General features: G+C 47.6%; 2 protein-coding genes across 2 annotated transcripts in view; both read right to left on the bottom strand.

Moving 5' to 3' along the window:
* The window catches only part of podxl2 (podocalyxin-like 2), a 49,471-nt gene extending 46,719 nt beyond the window's left edge, over window positions 1–2,752 (bottom strand). Inside the window, exon 1 of the mRNA XM_035386823.1 lies at window positions 2,033–2,752. Within this exon, the coding sequence (XP_035242714.1) occupies window positions 2,033–2,069 (37 nt within the window). The 5' untranslated portion in view covers window positions 2,070–2,752. The remainder of the gene's footprint in view (window positions 1–2,032) is intronic.
* Window positions 2,753–4,284: 1,532 nt separating this feature from the next.
* mcm2 (minichromosome maintenance complex component 2) lies at window positions 4,285–22,414 on the bottom strand. The gene is made up of 16 exons (XM_035389531.1): window positions 22,283–22,414; window positions 20,741–20,922; window positions 19,835–20,004; window positions 18,895–19,164; window positions 15,856–16,075; window positions 12,605–12,812; window positions 12,074–12,208; window positions 11,092–11,283; window positions 10,559–10,652; window positions 9,578–9,828; window positions 7,580–7,706; window positions 7,349–7,461; window positions 6,779–7,021; window positions 5,982–6,164; window positions 5,718–5,873; window positions 4,285–4,768 (listed from the first exon to the last, which is right to left on the bottom strand). Exons 1-16 carry the CDS (start codon window positions 22,286–22,288, stop codon window positions 4,658–4,660), a joined length of 2,661 nt encoding a protein of 886 aa, XP_035245422.1. The 5' UTR covers window positions 22,289–22,414; the 3' UTR covers window positions 4,285–4,657.
* Between the last annotated feature and the right edge of the window lie 217 nt (window positions 22,415–22,631).

Genomic DNA, 22,631 nt, shown 5'->3' with positions numbered 1-22,631 from the left:
TGTCTCCTAAGCTAGTGGTGTTTCGGTTCATAGTTTCTTTCAACATTCAACGTAGGTCCTTCACATTTCCAGCTCGTCCCACAATGCTACAATGATCATCCCCACTAAACATTTCTTGACCGGCTAGTCAAGCATAGTTAATAAACTGCTGGTCTAATCAAAAGGAATGCATTAGCGCATTGCAAATCACCTGGTTTTAGTGAAGCTCACAGAGCAGACAATTATTTCTGCCCCAGAAATATCCATTAAAAAAAACATTCACCCTGAAAGACTGGAATCTACATTACTTTAATTTAGCAGCCGCTATTATCCAGAGTGGATTAAGAGCCTGATTAATATGAGCAACAGTGACACACCTGGCTGACAGCATTTCCATATCAGGGAGTAAAGATACAACATCATCAAAGCTCTACTGGAAGTTTCTAAATAACCAAGCACCAAAATGATAATTCTGAATAAATAACAACCAGAAAAGAAACATAAAACCATTAAAATGCAACATAAAACCATACAAATACCATTAGTTAGTATAAATGGTGGGAATGATGGAGGGTGGGGATGGAAAGGTACCCACGATGCAGTCTGAATCTTCAGTGTGCATTGGTAGATTGATGGAAGATGGCCAACGATTCAGCCGCCCTAACCTAATACCCTTACCTTACCTATTCATACGTTCTTCCAACTGCGTTTAATTGTCGAGTCTGTGAAATGGAGTGCGTCTTAATTCCATGTATAGATTAATCAGGGCGTTTTTTTTTTTTCTATGGGCAGGGTAATTAAGACGCAAACTCATGGTTTTTTCTCAAATCCAGGGGGCTCCTCTAGTCACGGTGTAGCCTAATGGTGCCGACGATACGCCATTGACCTCCTGCCCTCGTGGCTTGCTCTTAGCTTCAGTGTAGGCATATGCCGTCTCATGCTGAGCCTCTTACACAGATTTCACTACATTCAGCAGATATAAATGCCAACACAACCGCTACACCAGCAAAAAGTGCACAAACAGCCAATTAGGAAACTATATACAGTGCTCGTCTCGCATCCTTTAAATTAAATGTGCTTCATTTGTCAATTAGTCAATTGCGAGTGCAGTGAGCAAGTACACAATTCCCTTTGGCACAGTCAATACATTGTCAGTACTTTTTAAAATTCTTTTGAGCCTCTTCTCTCAGTAATTCGACCGACGTAGCTATTGTTATTCACCCCATTCGAGTGTACGTAACTTGTAAAGGACTAAAAAAAACTCAATTGCTAAAAAAAAGAAAAAGAAATCGAGAATAAATTAAGGTTCTATTTGATGAAATCAATAAAAAAAGAATACCGTATTGTTCATTTGTGTAACGACTATCATCCTTTGGATTGGTTTAGTTTTTTTTTTTTTTTTTTTTTTTTTTAATCACTGTAGTCCTTTTGGAGCGTTACGCTATATCCGTTTTTTTCCTTCTGGATCTTATATAGCCTATCATGCGACTCTGCAGGTAGACATTAATCATAAGGGAAAATATGCAATTAACGATATGCACCAAGTGTACAATCTACGAGATAAGCCCAGGTTTATACGAGATGCGGCAATTTAATAAATTAACACCCGCCAAACGCATCCAACCATTGCAACCTAGCTATATGTCGATTGGACTAATTTAGGCACAGAAATAAGTGCACAGAATTGTTCCGATATGAGCTCAACACGCCAAAGGAAATACACCACTAACCTTTTTGACGTATTAAGGATCATAACAAAACACTCCTATTGGCATAGACAGGATGAACAACCATAACTAGTTCTGCGCGCAAGAACATAATTAGTTATGGCTGTTCATGTCATGTTTGTTCATGTCCAATACATAATATTTAGTATTTTATCTGGACAGCCAATTTACGAACAATGAAATTAGCAATGCACTGTAGTAAACCGCTGGCCAGTACAAACACCAAGAATACATAATCCATCGCTGGCTACTTTAACGTTGTTTTCGCGGAGAGTGAACGAGGTAGCCTACACATATTTCTAAAAGGCTGGGGAAAAATAACTTACCTATTATGATGTTGCAAGGAAGGCGTGATAACGGCATGACTGCTTCGTGAATGGGGTCAGCAGATCAATGAAATGTGTTGTCCGATAGTTATATACTATTACTGACTAGTGGAGTGGTTAGCTTTCCTGCGCATCACAAACCATAACATGCACGTTGTATATTGATCTAGTCTAGTCTGCAGTTGCGGGATAACGTAAAGCGAGGCTGCGTTTAAATCTGGTAGCCACCAGAGTCTGGATCAAGCCGCAATGTGCAGATTTTTACTGACCAGTCAGCGCAGCCACCGCGCAATGTCACAATTCGACTGTGCCAACACCACTTGTCCCCAATCGCATCCCACACCTTGTAGCTCTGTCGAGCAATAGCGAAAGATCAAATAAAGAAAATGTGCAGGAAACTTTAAATGTTCAACTATTGATAGAAATAGATGCGTTGTCACTAACTACACGTTTCTGTTACGCAGGAAAACATCTCATTTTATCATGCAGAGGAAATACGTTGAGCGCCGTTATAATCGGTACGTCCCTGCAGTAGTTCTTACGCTCTGCCCGTTTATTTCAGTGGGATTGTGGAGAAAATAAAGCGAATTTAATTCAATGCTTGCGCAGTGCCTGCAGTCTCCATGCTGCAACCGCTCCACACGTGATGCCGGGTCCTAAACACTGTCGACCCCACATAATTCCCCCACCTTCCCCGGCAAAGTCAGGTGGGCGCAGAAATGACGCGATCATCAACATTCAATAGTGACTCAACGTATTTTAATCGATTTCAGCAGCCGCCTGTCTAACTGGTAGATGTGCAAGGGTAGATTAGTCCCAATGCAACACCAGAAGGCCTGGCATGGTATTTTATTCATAACTGTGAACTGGCGTACATCCGTGCTGATAAATTGTGCAGGTGGCACAGGGGCGATTTACCTATGAAAATAATCGCTCGAATCGATGTGTCACATGCAGACGGCTGACAAATTAAAGAACCAACATAGTGTCTTAGTAATTTAGGTGTTGGGCCACCACAAGCCAGCAAAACGGCTTAAATGTGCATTGGCATAGATTCTACAAGTTCCTGGGACTCTACTGGAGAGATAGCACAACTTTCTTTGAAAAGATATTCCCTCATTTGGTATTGAGGATAGTGGTTGGGAGCGCTTTCTAGCAAGTCCATCGAAAACCTTCCATAGGTTGACATCTGGTGACTGTGAAGGCACATCTTTTTCATACTCATCAAACCGTTCACTGATCCCTCGTGCCCTGTGGATGGGGGTACTGTCTTCCTGTAAGAGACCACTCCCATCAGGATAGAAAGGTTTCATCATAGGATGAAGGTGATCAGGAAAATGCCCACCACAGCATTAACAGAGCTACTGGACCCCACTCACTGTAGGAGTCAAGCATTCAGGCTTTGAAATGAGGGGTTTATGCCCTGCAGTCCTAGAATATGCCTCTATGAAGTTGTCAACTGACTAGTTCTTTTTCTGAGTCTGATCACGTCCTGCATTGACATTCGCACTCACCTGAGGAAGAGTTGCTCATCCAAGCATCACGGTTGTCAAATGTTCCCTTTTGACCACAATTCCCAACCCTATTTACTGATGTCTTTCCAATAGATCTAAATACAATGTCGCTTTAGTCACTGTTCCTATTGAAACACTAGCCAGTTGAGCAGGTTTTGTGACTGAAGTTCCAGCCATCTGTGCCCCAAAAATGAACCCTCTTTTGAAGTCCCTTAGATTTTTTCATCATCTTGATACAAAATAGAGGTCAACTGGGCTTCCTCAGTTAATTGCTTAATTTTATCATGCAGGACACCTGTATGGGAGCATCTGCATTAGTTTTCTCCACTCAACCAGGTTTCTCCTTTGTCACACATCTGTATTTGTACTTACCAAACACAACTTGTTTGTGTTTCTCAGATCGCATTAAAAGGGCCAAGCATTCAGTCATTTCAAATGGTTTGAGGAAACCAACTGCCTCGAACCATACCAGTGGGAATGAAAATGCAATATACATATTCACTGTATACATATACATACACATATTTGCTAGTTTAACCTTTTTTGAGTTTTGACTTCAACTACTCAATTTATTTCGCAAGACTGTCGCTAAGGGCTTTTACAGTGCATGGTTCCATTATGTTTAAGGCAGAAATACACTTGAGACTGCAGTTGGTCCCAGAGCAAGCTAGGTCTTACCATACTTATGGCTAATACTGGAGTAAGCGGGAAAACACCATTAATGGACTTCCGGAGCCCTCCAGCACAGTTCATAGTTTAATGTAACACTTCAGTGAACCAACACACAACTTCCATATTCCAGTACAACTTCTGTATTTTCCCTCAGCACGTGTCAAAGGCAGAGCTTTTCTGAACAACCCCGGTGACACACAAAACACATAAAACAGGTGAGAAAACCAATTTTCATGGTCATTAACTGGCAGTGCGCTGAGCAGTCACTAATCATCATAAAACAGTCAGGAAACAAACTCAGGAAAAAGAGCCAAAATGGGCCCTGAGACACTTCTGGCACCCACTCCTCCCCCAAACTATCAATCATCTTCAAAGGTGACCCAAATATACAAATATATATACATCTAGAGGCCTGCAGCGGCCCAGTCTGCGGGCTGATTCAGAACTGCTGCAGGATGAGTTTCTTCTTGGTGTCATGGGAGAACCTGTTGAAGCGGAAGACCTCGCTGTCATAGAACGCAGACAGGTTGTGGATGTTGATCTGCCTGGCCTGAGACAAGAGGAGGGAAACGGCACTGCGTTAAACATTAGAAACCCCAGTGACACCGAGCTCAACGGACTTTTACAGACTTGCTAAATCCATGGCATCAAACTCAATGGACATTTTTAAGCTTAAAGTGCAACTGCAGGTCGAAATTCACGCAAGAAAAATGACACCCGATTTCCGAAGCACTCGCACAGGTAAAGCGGTTATGAAAGACTCACACAGGTAAAGCGGTTATGAAAGACTCGCAGAGGTAAAGCGGTTATGAAGCACTCGCACAGGTAAAGCGGTTATGAAGCACTCGCACAGGTAAAGCGGTTATGAAGCACTCGCACAGGTAAAGCGGTTATGAAGCACTCGCACAGGTAAAGCGGTTATGAAAGACTCGCACAGGTAAAGCGGTTATGAAAGACTCGCACAGGTAAAGCGGTTATGAAAGACTCGCACAGGTAAAGCGGTTATGAAAGACTCGCACAGGTAAAGCGGGTATGAAAGACTCGCACAGGTAAAGCGGTTATGAAAGACTCGCACAGGTAAAGCGGTTATGAAAGACTCGCACAGGTAAAGCGGTTATGCAAGACTCGCACAGGTAAAGCGGTTATGAAAGACTCGCACAGGTAAAGCGGTTATGAAAGACACGCACAGGTAAAGCGGTTATGAAAGACTCGCACAGGTAAAGCGGTTATGAAAGACTCGCACAGGTAAAGCGGTTATGAAAGACTCGCACAGGTAAAGCGGTTATGAAAGACTCGCACAGGTAAAGCGGTTATGAAGCACTCGCACAGGTAAAGCGGTTATGAAAGACTCGCACAGGTAAAGCGGTTATGAAAGACTCGCACAGGTAAAGCGGTTATGAAAGACTCGCACAGGTAAAGCGGTTATGAAAGACTCGCACAGGTAAAGGTCCCGCTGCGGTGGCGAGCTGAGGGTTTGCGGTAAGCGAGCGCCTGCGTACCTTGTCTGCCAGGTCTTTCTCTGGGATCTCCACGGTGTCCTGCTGGGCCCCGTAGCGGTTCCTCTGATAGGCCACCTGCTCCGACACCAGCTGCTTCAGGATGAAGAGCAGGAGCTCATTGTTGTCCCTCCTGAAGGCCAGGTAGCGAGCGAAGGTCTGCAAGACAGAGGGACACAAGTTTTAGACACACGCACACGCGCACGCGCACACGCACACGAGCGCACGCACACGCACAGCGTAGGCCCAGAGCGGCAGAACCCTCACCTTCCTCATACTCCTCATCACACTGAACTTCTGCGTGTCGATGAAGCTCTCCAGCATGACGCGGATGGCCATGTTGACGTCGTCCTCCAGGACGTAGTCGCGCAGGTGCATGCGTGCGTGGGCCTCCGCCATGCGGATCATGGACTCGATGTGACGGACCGTGATGGGAATGCTGCCCGTCGCCTAACCGTCAGCCAATCAGGGGAAAGGTAGAGATGCACCAATACATGAATACAGGAGCGAGGACATTTTACACTCCAACCAGTGCAACCGGAATAACCTCCAGTTTGAGTAAACAATACCAGCACTTGATAGAGAATGCTGACAATTTGGATCCTCAAGTGGTAAACCAATTACCTACTCATTTTAACACCTTGGATTTCAATTTTCCTTTATTTTATGAACCGATTTTCAAACCTCACCCCCCACATTTACTATGTAGATATTCTAAGTAAAAAGTCAATTTTAGAAACAAGATCATTTTAGTTTTAAGGACCTTTTCATGCAAGGGGTCTGTTGTTCCAGGTTTTCCAGTACTTAACTTTCTGCGCATCAATTTCAAGCACTCTGAACACCATCTAAGAGCCCTCTAAGTCTTAACCTTAGAGATCAGCAGTCTGGGCACAGAAAGGCCCTGTGTGCTGTGCACTGCAGGCAGTCTGGCCACAGAAAGGCCCTGTGTGCTGTGCACTGGAGGCAGTCTGGGCACAGAAAGGCCCTGTGCGCTGTGCACTGAAGGCAGTCTGGCCACAGAAAGGCCCTGTGTGCCGTGCACTGGGGCCTTAGGGCAGTCTCACCATGGATTCCCTGCGCAGGTCGCTGTAGATCCGGGCCACCTTGTCCTGGTCCATCTGGTTGAGCTTGGGCCGCACGCGCTCCTTGGCGTACATGACGTACTTCCTCAGGAGCTCCTGCGGGATGGGGGGCACGTCCGACGAGTTCGGCAGCACCACGTCCTCCAGGCTGGCCACGCCCCCTTCCCTGTTGCTGGGGTGATGCTTGATGTGGCTGCCCACCACGAAACGGGCAAGCATCTCGTCCTGCCACAGGCAAATGGGTGTGAAGGAGGGAGGAGAGGGAAGGGAGCAAGTTGGAGAGGAAGGAGAGAGAAAAGCAGGGGAGAGCAGATGTTACTTTTAAACAGATGACGCGATGCTGTTAGAACAGTCGTCTCAAACTCCCGTGTGTGCTGTTTTTTGTTGTTTCCATCCAATTTATAGCAATTCACGCAGTGTGGGCTCTTCAGCCAATCAGTAAATTGAGCATCCAAGTGCGGAAATGCACTTAAAACATTCAAACCACGCCCTGTGTTAGGAAAAAACCCGGCGTGTGACAGAAAGCCTGCAAGACTGAACAAACTTGCATACCTGGACGGGGTCCACCGTGTCTCGAACCACACACAGAACATCAAAACGGGAAACGATGGGCTCCGTCAGGTCCACGTTCTCCGAGAAGGTGAGGGAGGGGTCATACCGGCCACCTGAGGCAGGACAGAGCAGGGAGGGGGATCACGGGTTGGGTCACATCCTTAGTCATACGAAGGGTGATGCACGGGATTCCGCCAGTGTGTCACCGGAAGGTGATGTCATAATGCGCACCGATGGGATTGGCCGCGGCGATGACAGTGCAGCGGGCCTGCAGGGAGGTGACGATCCCAGCCTTGGATATGGAGATGCTCTGCTGCTCCATAGCCTCGTGAATGCTGGTCCTGTCCTGGTCGTTCATCTGCAGACCCAAGCACACCGGGTCAGTACGCCATGACTCATCTCAACAAGAACCACCCAACCACTCGGTACGCCATGACTCATCTCAACAAGAACCACCCAACCACTCAGTACACCATAATGCACCTCAACCAGAATGGCCCAACCACTCAGTATGCCATAATGAATCTGTGGCAAACAAGCCTGCCACAGGCCACCGAAGTGGCTTTCCAAGGGGCCCTCCAGCACAGAGACACAGGGAGATGATGTTCAAACCGTCCACATTTATTTACGAGGTTGGCAAGATGTTACCGCCAAGGAGCAGATGTAAAACTGTCATGAGAGAGGCTCCCCTTGTGTGGGTGGGGATGGCAGATTTAACCTGTGCGCACTGATTACCTCACTACGCACAGGTGCAGCCACTCCTTGTTCCTGGGTCCAATTAGCCTGGCCAATTATCTAATTCTTAACCAATTATCCAATTGGCCAGGTCTAATTAGCTTGACCCAGGGCAGGTGTAGCTGCTTAAACCTGCCATCCCCACACCACAGCATCTACAGAACCCCTCAATCACCAAAGAATCTCCATCACGTCCCAACAACTCAAATTTCTCCAAAAAACTTGAATTTCTAAATTAGCAACGTTTTGTCATGACAAATGCTACTGAAAAACTGGGGAGGTGAGGACTGAAGATAACTGTCCACACAACGATGTTCCCTTTATATAGCATATATGGTAAGTCAATGTAAATCACAAATACAAAAATGACTTTACAATCAATCAGACTTTATTGTATGAAAGTGTATAGCACTTTTCATACAAGTTAAATGAATAAATAAATACATTTACAAATAAATTCACTCATGCTACAAACATGAATGAGAATACATTGAGACTTACTCTTGCTTAACTTAATGATATACAGCTATGCTGAGTACAGCTATGCATATACGCCTGACATATAGGCGTGTAGCACAGTGGGTAAGGAACTGGGCTTGTAACCGAGAGGTCGCAGGTTCGATTCCCGGGTAGGGCACCGCCGTTGTACCCTTGAGCTTAACCGAAATTGCTTCAGGATATGTCCAGCTGTATAAATGGATACAATGTAAAAATGCTATGTAAAAAAGCTGCTAAATGCCTGTAATGTAATGTACGCCTGACATATATTGATATCTATACAACCCATATACACTACATGGCCAAAAATATTTGGACAGCAGACATTCAACATCTCATCCAAAATTAAGGCTTTATAATAGATGTCGGAGCATTGCTGCTGGGATTTGCTTATATTCAGCCAGAAGGGCATTAGTGAGGTCAGGCACTGATTGGGCAATTAGGCCAGGCTCGCAGTTGGCTTTCCAATTGATCCCAAAGGTGTTGGATGGAGTTGAGGTTAGGACTATGTGCAAGCCAGTCAAGTTATTCCACGCTGTTCTTGACAAAAACATTTCTATATTGACCCTGTAGTGTTCTTGGGGGCACTGTTATGCTAAAACAGGAAAGGGCCTTCCCCAATCTCTTGGTGAAGCACAGAATGCTCCAGAATGCGATTGTATGCTGTAGCATTAAGATTTGCCTTCACTGGAACTAAGGGGCCTAGGCCAAACCATGAAAAATACCCAGACCAAGGGGTGTCCAGATACCTTTGGTTATATAGTGTACCATCAGGCCCAAAGTCTGGTGCCAGAGTTCCAAAAAGGTAAACCAGCTTTTATTGCAAAATCATTTTATGCTACCCACATGAATGAAAATATACTTACTTGTAGCTTAACTTAATGATCTGACATACATCTATATATATACAGTCCATATATTTCATGCAGAAGGCAGGCCAAGCACCGGCAGGCCACCGTGGTGCTCAAAGCCCGGCGGCAGTGTCAGGACGCTCACCTTGTCGAACTCGTCGATCAGGCAGACGCCGCGGTCGGCCAGCACCAGGGCTCCGGCCTCCAGGGTCCACTCGCGGGTGACCGGGTGGCGCTGGACGTAGGCCGTCAGGCCCACCGCCGACGCCCCCTGGCCCGTGGTGAACACCGCCCGGCTGGCCACCTTCTCCACGTACTTGAGGAACTGGGACTTGGCCGTGCCGGGGTCCCCGCAGAGCAGCACGTTGATGTCGCCGCGCACCTTGTGCTTCCCACCTGCGGCAGATGGACGAGCGTTCAGTCGCTTCCTGCGCGTCTGCGTCGCCGCCAGAGCCCGGACCCAGGCTCCAGCCGCCAGCAGTGCGGTCTCCAGTCCATTCATGGGCCACTTTTCACTGCTAATCTGAACTAGTGCCTCTTTGGAGCGAGAGAGTACAACTCTACATGGGACAATACAGGGACACTGCTGACATAATGCTTCTGAACAAGCTTGGAGTCAACTCTGTTTCAATTCAGGAAAAGGAACCTGCAATTCAACTGACTAAATGAAAAATCCAAACAGAATCACATTTCTGTTGGTGACCTGAACTGACTGACTCTGAACTGACCCCACAACCTGATTCCAAAGTCAGGCTTAGAGAGCAAACGCAGGCAGGATGGGTGCTTCTCCAGGATTACACAGTGGGATGATTACTGGGGCCTACAGCCCTAGCACAGCACTGCTGAACGCTTAGCACCACTTGTGGGAGAAGGTTAAGCCACAAGGGCAAGGTCTAACGATTACACCACAGCGTATAACCTTGTCTTCATGCCCCCAGTTTAGAGTCCAGGGACCGCCTACCCTCCAAATACAGAAATATCATGAACTAGCTGAACTAAAATGAGGAAACTGCCTAGACACTTCTCAAAAGCACCCAACAGCTTTGTCTCACTGAACATCGTGTAAAGAGGAGGCAAAGCGGTCTTTCACAAAGCGCGGCAGGCGCTGCTGCACAGCGAAGCCCACCTGGGTTCTTGGGCTCCCCTCCAAACAGAGCGAGGGCCAGCCCCCTCTTGATGTCCTCGTGCCCGTAGATTGAGGGGGCCATGCTGGCAAAGATCTGCATGAGGGCATCATTTTATACAGCGTTAGATACTGTGTAGTCTGTAGGTAATCAGAGCACTAGGTGCAATTAGTTAGGAAATTGGGGGCACTGTTGGGCTGAATGGCCTGTTCTCGTCAGAAAAAAAATTAATTATAAACTAGTGAAGAGATGTGACTGTTCCCAATTTTTCCAGATTGTCAGACTATGCAGGTCTCCAGGGCAACGAGTACTTTGCTTTATTCTGGAACATTTGCTCCTGCTAGCAGCTGTCAAAGAAAGAAAAGGCTCATTGTTTGTGATCATCAAATACCCAAGATCGGGGGCCAGGGAGACTGGGGGCGGGGTTTCCACATTTCCTTATTAATGGAGGGAAAAAAATCACATCCCTTAAGTAGTCAGGGGAGGGGGGAATTCATGAGGAAGTACCAGGGAAAGGCAGGCACAGCGGACTCACCCTCTCCCCAATTCGCTCGTCCTTGGACAGAGCCACGATGGCCTTCACGTCCTCATCCGTGAGCTCAGCCACCGCCACGCCCTCGTCCTTCCGCGCGATGTGATTGGCCATGATCACCGTGGCAAACACCGGGAAGCCGTTGGCCATGTTCAGCGAGCCATCATAGTTGTTGCTATAGATCCCCGTCAGCTCCTGATTGACAGGTGGGAGGGGCATACTGCCTTTCACTGACAGCTCGCATGTATTACAGTGCCCTCAACAAACGCAGTGAAATCTTCATAATTTTTCCTACATATATACCCAAGACTCTGTTTATATCAAAAGATGATTATGAGACAAGAGTATAGACAATCAGCTTTTACTTCATGGTATTTACATGAATACATGTTTTACCATTTTACAGAAACTGCCGTTTGTGTGTTGAGTAAACCAAATCAACCAAGTCTAACATTTGGTTGCATAGCCCCTAAATATAATAGCTGTATCAAATTTATGACACACTGACATCACCAATTGATGGAGCACAGCAGAAAATGGAGGGGATTCAACACAAAATAAAACAGCCGTTTCTGTAAAACACATACATAAAAAACATATACACATATAAATACCACGAAATAAAAAGCATGTTGTACTTGTCTCATACACATATACGTACATGTATACATTTTGTTGCTTTGCATTTAAAGAATGCGTTTGTATTGCATTTAAAGAATGCTTTTGCATTGCATTTAAAGAATGCGTTTGCTGTTGACTTGCTGTGTATCTGGACTCTCTCATACAAGCCTGCACTGACAGGACCCCCACCCCAAACTCGTGATGTCATGCCCCATTCTACAGCAGGTGACCAGACTCAGGTGGGGGCGCAGGGTTGGATTATATCTGCCGCTCCTAGCGAGTGCTACGGGTCTTTCTGAGGCTTTCGGCAGCGGGGCACTACACGACCGCCGCACACGGCTGGTTGCCAGGGAAGCGAACTCACGATCTCGTCGCCGGGCTTGCAGCCGTCCACCAGGTCGGCCAGCAGGATGGCGTCCTTCGAGCGCGGCAGCCGTCCGGCCGCCACCTTCCCCGGGCTCTCCTGGATGGTGATTCGCTGGTAGTTCTGATACACGGTCTGACGCCGGGGAGAGGAGAACGTTTTTAAAGGTCTCGGCGAATCATAACGCTCACACGACAGGGCCTGACCGGCTGCCTAAAAACACTGGGCTGAGAACTACAGCGCACCGCTCCGCTAGCTCACCTGAAACAAAACTGAGCTCAACCCAGCAGTGGGGCGCGGGTTCAGGGCACAAACTCCACTTAGAGTAAATGTGACCTTAAACTGTCCCACAACAGCCGACGGAGGCATCAGGGAAGTTTAGGTAAACGTGCAACGGGCTTAAAAACCATCCCTTCTACTCCAAATCTTTCTCCGGTTCCTCAAGCCCTCCTCCCACAGCCTCTTTCACGTTCCCCGGGTCCAAACACGCCCCCCCGTCCCACACACACACCTTTCGCAGAACACACTCACCTGCTCCATGTTGATCTCGAAGGGGCCCAGGGACTGGCACTCGGGGCAGGAGCCGGGCTTGACCTCCTGGTTCTGGGACTGGAAGAAGGGCCCCAGGATGAAGTTGCACTTGTTGCAGTTGTACTTGACCATGCCCAGCTGGGGGAGCACGCCCGTGCAGCTGGTCACCACCCCGCTGGTGCGGATCAGCTGGTCCAGGTGCAGCTGCCTGAGAGGCACGAGAAGAGGCGCTCGCTTTAACCTGCCCCGCCAAAGAGCGCCAACCTGCCCCACCCCCCAAGAGCACCAACCTGCCCCACCCCCCGCAGAGCGCCAACCTGCCCCACCCCTCAAGAGCGCCAACCTGCCCCACCCCCCCCAAAGCGCCAACCTGCCCCACCCCCCCAGAGCGCCAACCTGCCCCACCCCACCAACCTGCCCCACCCCTGCCAGAGCACCAACCTGCCCCACCCCCCAAGAGTGCTAACCTGCCCCACCCCCCCCCCCCAGAGCACCAACCTGCCCCACGCCCCAAGAGCGCCAACCTGCCCCACCCCCCCCAGAGTGCCAACCTGCCCCACCCACCAGAGTGCCAACCTGCCCCACCCACTAGAGGACCAACCTGCCCCACCCCCCCAGAGTGCTAACCTGCCCCACCCCCCCATAGCTCCAGCCTGCCCTGCCCCAGAGCACCAACCTGCCCCACCCTCCAGAGCCCCAACCTGCCCGCCTCCCCAGAGCACCAGTCTGCTTGTCCCAGTGAAGCTCATTATCAAGGCAAATTCAGATCTCATTTAGAAATGTGTCTATATCCCTTTCGGCTCATAATTTGACTCCAATCTTCCCAGCAAAAAGGTTGATTCTCATTGTTCACTGGATCAAAATGCTAATTAAAAATATAAAAGGGGGCCTCTTCCACAATCATTTCCTTTGAGGAGAACTGTGCCCACATTTAAATGCAATTCATTTTTTTAAATGAGTCTTCTATTAATTGTCCATTTCTGCACTAGCGAAATAGTGCACATTAATCTGTGCACTGGACAAGCTGTGCTGGTCCTCTGAAACCTCGCTGCGCAAACTGACTGGACCACCCCAACCGCTCCAGGGCTCCAGACTAACTTTTTACATTGGCTGCACTGGTGCGCCTAACTTTTTCATTTAGGTGCACCAGCACATAATTTAGGTGCACCCAAAATTTTTCACCACGCCTATTGGCACCGCAATAATACATTTTAAGCGTTACCTTTTTTGTCAGTTCCCATACACATTGGTAATTTCTTAACACATTATGTAAATGAGTGTAAACAGGAATAAAATTGCAGATAAATGTTTTTTTCTTTATTTAAATCACAGCACCATCAAGAAATCGCAATAACCTCAATTGTTCAAAACATAAAAATTAAAAAGTGCTGATGTTTAAAGTGCTTGACAGACAAAAAAATAAATAAATCAAACTCAAATAACTGAAATAAAAGTGTGCGCTGCTCCCGGAGGAGTACAGGGCGCGGTTTCACACACACACACTAGTGATGCGCGGATCGGCTCTGACGTCATCCGAATCCACATGTACGCATAAATCATCCACCCGCCACCCACCCGAACAAATTCTTTTCTCCAATTTAATAATATTACGTGAAAAAAATCGTTAAATTTAGAGGAAAAAAACATAATTTTTAGGAAAATATATTACCAGCAACCAACAAAACGGGCGAGAGGACAGTCTAATGGCAGCCTGAGCCTGCAATTTCCTCCAAGTCAGTGTGGTTCTTCTTTCGGAACAGAAAGGTTTCTTGCACAATCTTTTCAAAGTCCTGTTACTTATGATAATGTGCTGCTGATGTGCTAAAAGATTAAGCAGGCTCTCTCGTTATTTGTGAAACCTATAGCCTACTAAAGTATAACTTCACAAGATGCTCCACGTTCCTCATTTTAACGCAGGCGGCAGACTGCTCTTCTGATATTTCCCTACGTAGCCTAGCCTAAAATTACGACTTTATTCTCGTAATATTATGACTTTTTTTTCTCATAAAATTACGACTTGATTCTCATATTATGTCTTTATTCTCGTAATATTACAACATTATTCTCGAAATCTCCGATTTTTTTTCCGTCAATGTGGCCCTAATACCCGATCACACATTACCGCTATTTCTCATTATTTCGCAGCTGTTGCATATGACACACGCAGCACTTGACTCGTCATGGTTAAGTATTTCACTAAATCGCTCCCACACAGAACTTTTCTGCCCTTCTTTTTTTTTTTTTTTTTTTAATTCTCCTTTTTTAATTTTCTCTCGTATCTTGTTTGCCGCCATTGCTGCTGGACGCTGCAATTGGCGCAATGAGAGTCTAGTCTGCTAATTCGCGCCTGACGAAAAATTGAGCTTAAAATATGTTCACATTTTAGAGAATGTAATTAATATTTTCCTCATTAATTATGTATTATTTCACCCACCCACAACCCATCCGCTATTACTCCGAATGTTAATTCTTATGACACGGCCCACCCGATCCGCAGATTAACCGTGGTGCCCGCGGATATAACTGCGATCCGCACATCACTAATACACACACGCCTTATTTTTTTCCCCACCCGCATTCAGCGAAGAAGAATATCAGGGTCAGAGCCAATCAGAGACAGAGTAGGGGCGGGTCTTCACAGAATGCACGTGAGTTAGTGGGAAAAAAACAACGCCGCACGCACGCACGCACGCACGCACGCACGCACGCACACAGAGACAGACCTGCTAAATGTCAGGCGCACTGGTGCGACCAATGAAAATGTTTAGTCGCACTTGACAGACTTTTGGTCGCACTCTGGAGCCTTGCGCTCGCTCCGCCAGCTCGCCCCGCCCACTCACCGACCTGCCCTCCTCCCCCCCCGCCCACTCGCCGACCTGCCCTCCTCCCCCCCCGCCCACTCGCCCACCTGCCCCCCCACCCCCCGGCTGCTCGCCCGCCCTCCTCCCCCCCTCCCCGCCTGCTCACCGACCTGCCGCCCTACCCCCTGCCCTCCTCCCCCCCCCCCCCACTCGCCCACCTGCCCCCCCCACCCCCCGCCTGCTCGCCCGCCCTCCTCCCCCCCTCCCCGCCTGCTCACCGACCTGCCGCCCTACCCCCTGCCCTCCTCCCCCCCCCCCCACTCGCCCACCTGCCCCCCCCACCCCCCGCCTGCTCGCCCGCCCTCCTCCCCCCCTCCCCGCCCGCTCACCGACCTGCCCCCCTACCCCCTGCCCGCTCCCCCCCGACCTCGCCCTGTCCCGTAGCGGTACCTGAGGGAACGCAGCTCCTCCACCAGGGGCAGGTTGCAGATGCGCACGTGGATCTCGTGTGCGATGCGGTCGTATTTGGGGTACATGGCCAGCACCACCTCCTTGGCCGCCTCGTCGAAGATCTTCAGCATCTCGGTGGGCGCCTCGGGCAGGAAGTAGGCCAGCACATGCTCCCGAGCAGCCAGGTCCTCGTAGTTCACCACCAAGCTCTCCTTGTTCTCTGCAAAACAGGGAAAAACACACAAATAAATCACTGGAGAACAGGCTAGCGCTCGAGGTCTCGTGCATGTATATTATCACATTGAAAATGCTCATCTACTGCGTTTTTTTAGTATATGTGCACAGTCAAAGGCACAAGCCAATTTCCCTAATGGGCTTATATAAACATGCAATAAAAAAGATAATTTTACTACCATGTAACACAATAAATATACTATGATATGAAATTTATTCCATGCAACGGAAGCAGAGTAAACCAGTGTAGATAAAAGAAGTCACTGGGATTAGGGTTTTACTCATTAGACAAACATTTCCCTCTACGACGTCCACAGGTTGGTGATAAACAGTCTTGCCCACGGAAAGCTGCAGGGTGGCCGTTTTCAAAAATATCTGCAACTAATTCAGATCTGTGGGATATCTGGAATTTAGATTATCGTCTTTGAGAATCGGACGATCCGACTCGGCACACACTCTGTCCCTGCTCTCCCCACCACAAACACCAAAGCAATCACCCTCGGGGCAATTACACTGACGTCTTGTAAATGGACACTAGGGCTGTCAAAAAATATTCGAAGTTCGAAAACTATTCGAAAATCTTTCTTTTCTTTAAGTTAGAACCTAAATTTGAGTATTCTAATATTCGTTTTGGATCCCGCGTATTGTAATTAACATGCTGACTTTAATTTCATGCGGCGAATCATGTTCATGCACGCAAAGCTAACATGCAGGCTTTAATTTCATGCGGCGAATCATGTTCATGCACGCAAAGTTCATTTCCTATGCTAACGTTACTTCCTCTGTCAACAAAAAACGTTCTGCCCTGGACCCAGGGCAAGTGGATCGTCTGGTTTTCCTTGCCAATAACCTCCGGTGATACTTTCAGCTCTATTGAAACCTAACGTTACTGGTCAGCTAGCCTCGCGAGCCAGTCTCTTTTTTCACTTCGTTCAACAGATCTGGTCAGCTAACAATTCAGGCTAAATAATGTTCCCATGGCAGGCTATGCTATGAAAGAAGTTAAACAAACTAAACAGAGTAAGTAATTTATGTTGTTTTAGGCTACAGGTAGCCGTTTGAATAGTTCTTGTGTTAAGAAATAAACGGATTTCCTATGAACAATCATTTCCCGATGATTAATAAATGCCGATGTGTGGCAAATTACATCCACGTGAAAGTGCTTTATTCATTTGCGCATTAGAAACTGCAGGGGGCTCAGTTATAAAATGAACTTGCGTGCATACGCCAAGTGAAGACCTGACGTAGAGCGACGACCGTTTCCACGGTCAAATCGAGTCATGTTGAAATTTTAATCACTACTTTGACGTGATTTTCTATGCACGCACCACAGTTGATCTAAAATACGTTTTGTAAATGAGGCCCCAGATGTAGTAATCTAGTATTAAAGTTCACCGATGTCCTCTATTCTACTGCCCGCTCGTGGAGAATAACGTGCAGGCCAGTTTAGAGGGAGCGTCACGTGCATATTGCGCCCGACAATAAGCAGCTTATTTTTGTGAATTATAGGCAAATGATATTCGAATATATTCAAACTCTAATTACAAAAGCTAATATTCGAACTCAATTTCATGGCAGTTCTGACAGCCTTAATGGACACAAACCTGGGGAGTCCCGAGTGCTCTCTCCTTTCAAAGTTCCATTATATTAGTATATTCTGGAGGAAATGCAGAACACCCAGACTAGTGTGTTCAGTACACAGCGTTCAGTATTCTGTGGTGAACATTGCACAAGGGTACTGACTACTGGAACTGCTGGATACAGAAAATAAACATCCTCATGGTGCGTTCACACAGCGAGTAAATGGACTGCCCTTCTATCTATGTATTTATATATCCAAAACACTTTACAATTGATGCCTCTCATTCAACCATTCACACACACACTCACACGCCAATCAGCTCGTTGGGAGCAATTAGGGGTTAGGTGTCTTGCTCAGGGACACTTCGACACTCTGCGGGGGATCGAATCGGCAACCCTCCGACTGCCAGACAACCGCTCTTACCTCCTGAGCTGTGTCGCCCCATAGTAACTCGGTTGATGATTCGCCGGGAGTCCATTCATTTCCTATGTAGCTGAGGGACGCCCAGCAACACGAGCAACTGGGTAACTGAGCAACCAAAGTTGCCCGAAAAATGCTTCCCACAGTTTATCTTTTCGCGGGCATCGCCCGTCAACGGCCAATCAGATTCGGGGTCACGATTTCTCCAACCGATATGACACCATTTTGTGAATTATTGTTCCGCTCAGAGAGAAAAAATGGAGGAACAACTTATTACGGAACAATCACACCTGGTGTTATACGTTTTTTTAAAAAGAGTACAGGGACAAGCCTCCAAATAATGACGCTTGAACGGCAGATTCCACTTGCTTGCTTGCTAGCTAGCGAGAGAGCGATATGGAGAGATAGCTAGCCAGCTAGTGAGACAGATAGCCTAGAGAGGTCACTAGCTAGGTTGCTAACCAGTGACAGAGATAGAGATATATGGCCAGCAAGACAGCAGTAACAAATAATATTTAGCAGTGTCCTGACATAACTAAAGAAATTACAGGAAATGGTACGTGGTTATGTGGCAAATATACATCTTTGCTTTGATGCCGTTATTTCTCAATAATATGTAGTTGCACGAGACCACTAAGAGGATAGAACAGGAAGCTCCTGCCTCTCCCTCAGCCTAGTTTACTTGAGCAACCCATCAACCGAGTTTCTCGCTGTGTGAACACAAGGTCACTCCCCTGACAACATTTACTGCTCAACTGGCAGATGCGTAGTCACCCTAAACTGCCCCCCTTCCCCAGGCGCACCTTTGCACATGTCGCTGATCTTCTCCTTGAAGACGTTGTGGCCGTGCTCGTCCACGTGCGTGCGCAGGAAGTTCTTGAAGCGGTGGTAGATCTCCAGGCGGGGCGCGGCCATGGACACCCACTCGCGCACCGTGTGGCCCTTCATGTCCTCCAGGTTCTCGATGCTCTCGATCATCTCCTCGTCCTCGCCGTCCCCGGCCGCCCCCTCCGCCGCACGCTCCGCCAGACGCCGCTTACGGGCCGGCCGGCCCTCGTCCTCATCCTCGCTGTCTGCAGGGGGGGAGGCCAGCGCCACATCTTATTCTGGCCACACTAAAAACCCAATCTCTCTGCAAAAACCCAGAACCCCAAGGGCCACTGCACAGACCAGGCTATGGGTAAAACCACTGATAAACGGAGCAGCCGGTGTTGTTCCAGAAGGTTCCGCCCCCTCACCGTACAGCAGGCCCCCCCAGCCTCACCGTACAGCATGCTCCCCCCCCACCGTACAGCAGGCCCCCCCCAGCTCACCGTACAGCATGCCCCCCCCCCCCCCCCCCCCCCCACTGTACAGTAGGCCCCTCCACATGCGACCCTTCAGGCCCCCCCTGCTCACCGTACAGTAGGCCCCTCAGCTCCCCCCCCCCCCCCCCCCTCACCGTACACTAGCCCCCTCCTCATCTGGCCCCTCAGCCCCCCCCCGCTCACCATACAGTAGGCTTGTCCTCATGTGGCCCCTCAGGCCGCCCCTGCTCACCGTACAGTAGGCCCCTCCTCATGCGGCCCCTCAGGCCCCCCCTGCTCAGCCTACAGTAGGCCCCTCCTCATCTGGCCCCTCAGGCCCCCCGCCCCCGCTCACCGTACAGTAGGCCCCTCCTCATGCGGCCCCACAGGCCGCCCCTGCTCACCGTACACTAGCCCCCTCCTCATCTGGCCCCTCAGGCCCCCCGCCCCCGCTCACCGTACAGTAGGCTCGTCCTCATGCGGCCCCTCAGGCCCTCTGCGCGGTCTCTCATGTCCAGGGCTGCTTCTGCGGCCGCCCGGGCTCCGGGGGAGAGCTCAGACAGGTCCTCATCCTCGGCCAGGCCCTCCGCCTCGTACCTGTCCAGCTCCGGGATGGCCCGGTAGTCCCTGTGCACCGGGGCGGGGCAGGGAGGGGGGGGGGGCGGGGGGGGAGCGGGAGGGAGTCAGACATTTATTATTCATTCCTGGCTGTGGCAGTAAAGACATTATGACATTTGGGGGTGCGGGCACTGCCCCACAATGAGGCTGGTACAGCGGGTACTTGCACTTTGCTGAGCACGCAATGTGCTTCTTTGAACCCACTTTAATGCCCAACGACATCTTTAAATTTCTGAAATAGTTTGACTGCTGTGACATACTGCCACTCCACAAGTTATTTTTCTTGGTTATGCCAGAACTATCTCCCCCGACAGCACAGCCCGTCTGGCCTCCGTAACGAGCGTCTCCATTTCACACTCCGTGAAGTCTGTCTTCTTTGTTTCGCGGTTTGACTTCTCCATTCTCCCAGACAATCCAACGGAACGACAAGCTGATTTATATGCAAATCATATTCACACCAGGTGTCCCATTAACCATTTATGGTTAACTGTGGGAGTTAATGGGACAGGATGCAGCTTGTGCAATGAGAAATTTCAAGTGCAACTTTAATTTAGAGAAAACTGCATGCAGGTCAGCCTACAGTTTTATAAATCATAATATTCATTGACTGTACACACGTTTCAGAGTAGAGCCTCCACAGAGTTTTATAGATGAGACACCTGGGCCTTGGTTCATAAGAATGTGTAGCCTATATACAGACATTCCTTCACTTCATAAACAAATAACTGGTTAAAGACCGTCTCACCTCTCCATCCCATCTCCAATCAATTCCTCCCCGTCATCTTCCTCTTCCTCCAGGTGCGCGTCTCCTAGCAACCCCTCGGACTCATCCTCGAAGGGAGGGAGGTCCCTGCCGGGGCTGGAGGTCAGGTCTCCACGGCGGGAGGCCGGGGGGCTGGTTGCCATGTGATACGATTCAGACGAGTCCTGGGCACCAAAGGGCAGTGGCGTTAAACTCAGATACAGAGAGAGATTAGTCTCAGTATTATAGACAAACGTGTCCCTTATTTATGGATGATGCACACATCACAAATGTGTTTCACTATCCACAAATGTCTCAATTTTCATCTTGTCAATGGTTATTGAAATTAATGTACTCTGGTTTGTATATAAATATAACCATCTGTGCACAGATTCCTCAGGAACAATGAAAGGATAATTTTAAAATAATTTTTTTGTAAAAGAACTCAAATTGACGTCACTGAATACACGTGTTCCTTAATAGGCATATGCAGATTCAACACTTCACAAACCAATAAACAGTTTGTGAATATACCACAGAAACAAATACATGGAGAAATCGGAAACATACTTGGTTTTCATATATAAAGCATGAGATATTAGTGCAAAAGGAAAAACAGGTATTCACAAATATGAATGCATTTGTAAAAACAAACGTACATTCATTTAAATGACAATTTACGAGACACAAGTTGACAGATGTTTGTTTGTGGATAGCAAAACACAGTTGTGGCGCGTCTCTTATTTATGGACCATGATAGCTACACGTGTTTGTCAATAATATTGAGACTAATCTCTCTCTATAGCCAAATTCCCCCGATGAATTAATATGGAACCGTTTCAAAGTTGGTGCAGCACAGTTTGACCAATCTCTGTTACGCCCGCTTCACAAGTTTTAAACAAACGAAGCTAAATGACGGGTTTAATAGCAATGAGCTGTTAACAATTTATAGAACGTTAACTTTACTCTGCCGTTTTAGCACTTAGCCGACTTCCCAGTGCTCAGACAAGACCTTATTCCTCTAACAAAGCAGCTAGATAGCTAACGCTAGCCAAGATGGGCCAAGTAACGACATTACATTATTTGACTACACATATTACACATATTCCCCCAAATGTAGTTCGATGTAATCACCAACTTAAACTCGATTTATAAATTCATTCAGCTAGCTAGTTAGAAAAGCTAGTTAGCTACTCAGAAAAGATTATTCCTAGTATGGTAAACTGCATATATTGCCAGCAATACATATTAATACGTGTCAGTTAACGGTCGTGAATTCGCTAGTTTTTATGATTCAGATCATTTTTTTAATGGATCCCCGTCAAGATTACCAGACATGCGGTGATAAAATCAGACTAATTTAAACAATCAGCAAACTTTCACCTCTCTTGTTTAGCTAACTACGTTACTACTAATACAAAAACCGATTTCAATATAAACAATAATTATAACGTTATTAACAAACAGCGTTTACACTGCTACGTAGCTAGACCGTGCAATTCGAAAACTTAGACTACAACCGCAACTAAATAGATTTTTACTCACCGCCATTTTCAGATACTACTATCCCGTTCAACAGCACACTAGAACTGAACAAATTCGCGCGAAAATTACATGTGATACGAAAGCGCGCGAAATATTATGAATATGTAACATGACGACAGCACTCCCACTGTGATTGGTCAGGGCTTTATGCATATTCATCTTCTCGTTGCATATCGAATATTCCTCTGTAAAATCAAGAATATCTTTACAAAAGATGACATCACTGTGTGGACTACATTTTAAAACGACGAAGTTTACTTGTTTCAACTAAAAATACATTTTGTAGCTATTGCTATTGTAGCTTTTTGTAACGCAGTAGTCTTATTACTCATCATCTTTCTTCTATCTT

This window comes from Anguilla anguilla, chromosome 13, assembly GCF_013347855.1.
Source record: "Anguilla anguilla isolate fAngAng1 chromosome 13, fAngAng1.pri, whole genome shotgun sequence".
Classification (NCBI taxonomy): Eukaryota; Metazoa; Chordata; class Actinopteri; order Anguilliformes; family Anguillidae; genus Anguilla; species Anguilla anguilla.
The sequence above is the reverse complement of the archived record's forward strand: the minus strand, read 5'-3'. Positions and strand labels throughout refer to the sequence as shown.

What these genes read in the sequence shown, in the direction of transcription:
- mcm2 (XM_035389531.1), bottom strand. An exon ending in TGATCGACGAGTTCGACAAG is followed by an intron (nt 7,707 to 9,577) that starts GTGAGCGTCCTG and finishes TTGGGTCTGCAG; the next exon opens with ATGAACGACCAGGACAGGAC. An exon ending in TGATGAGGAGTATGAGGAAG is followed by an intron (nt 5,874 to 5,981) that starts GTGAGGGTTCTG and finishes TCTGTCTTGCAG; the next exon opens with ACCTTCGCTCGCTACCTGGC.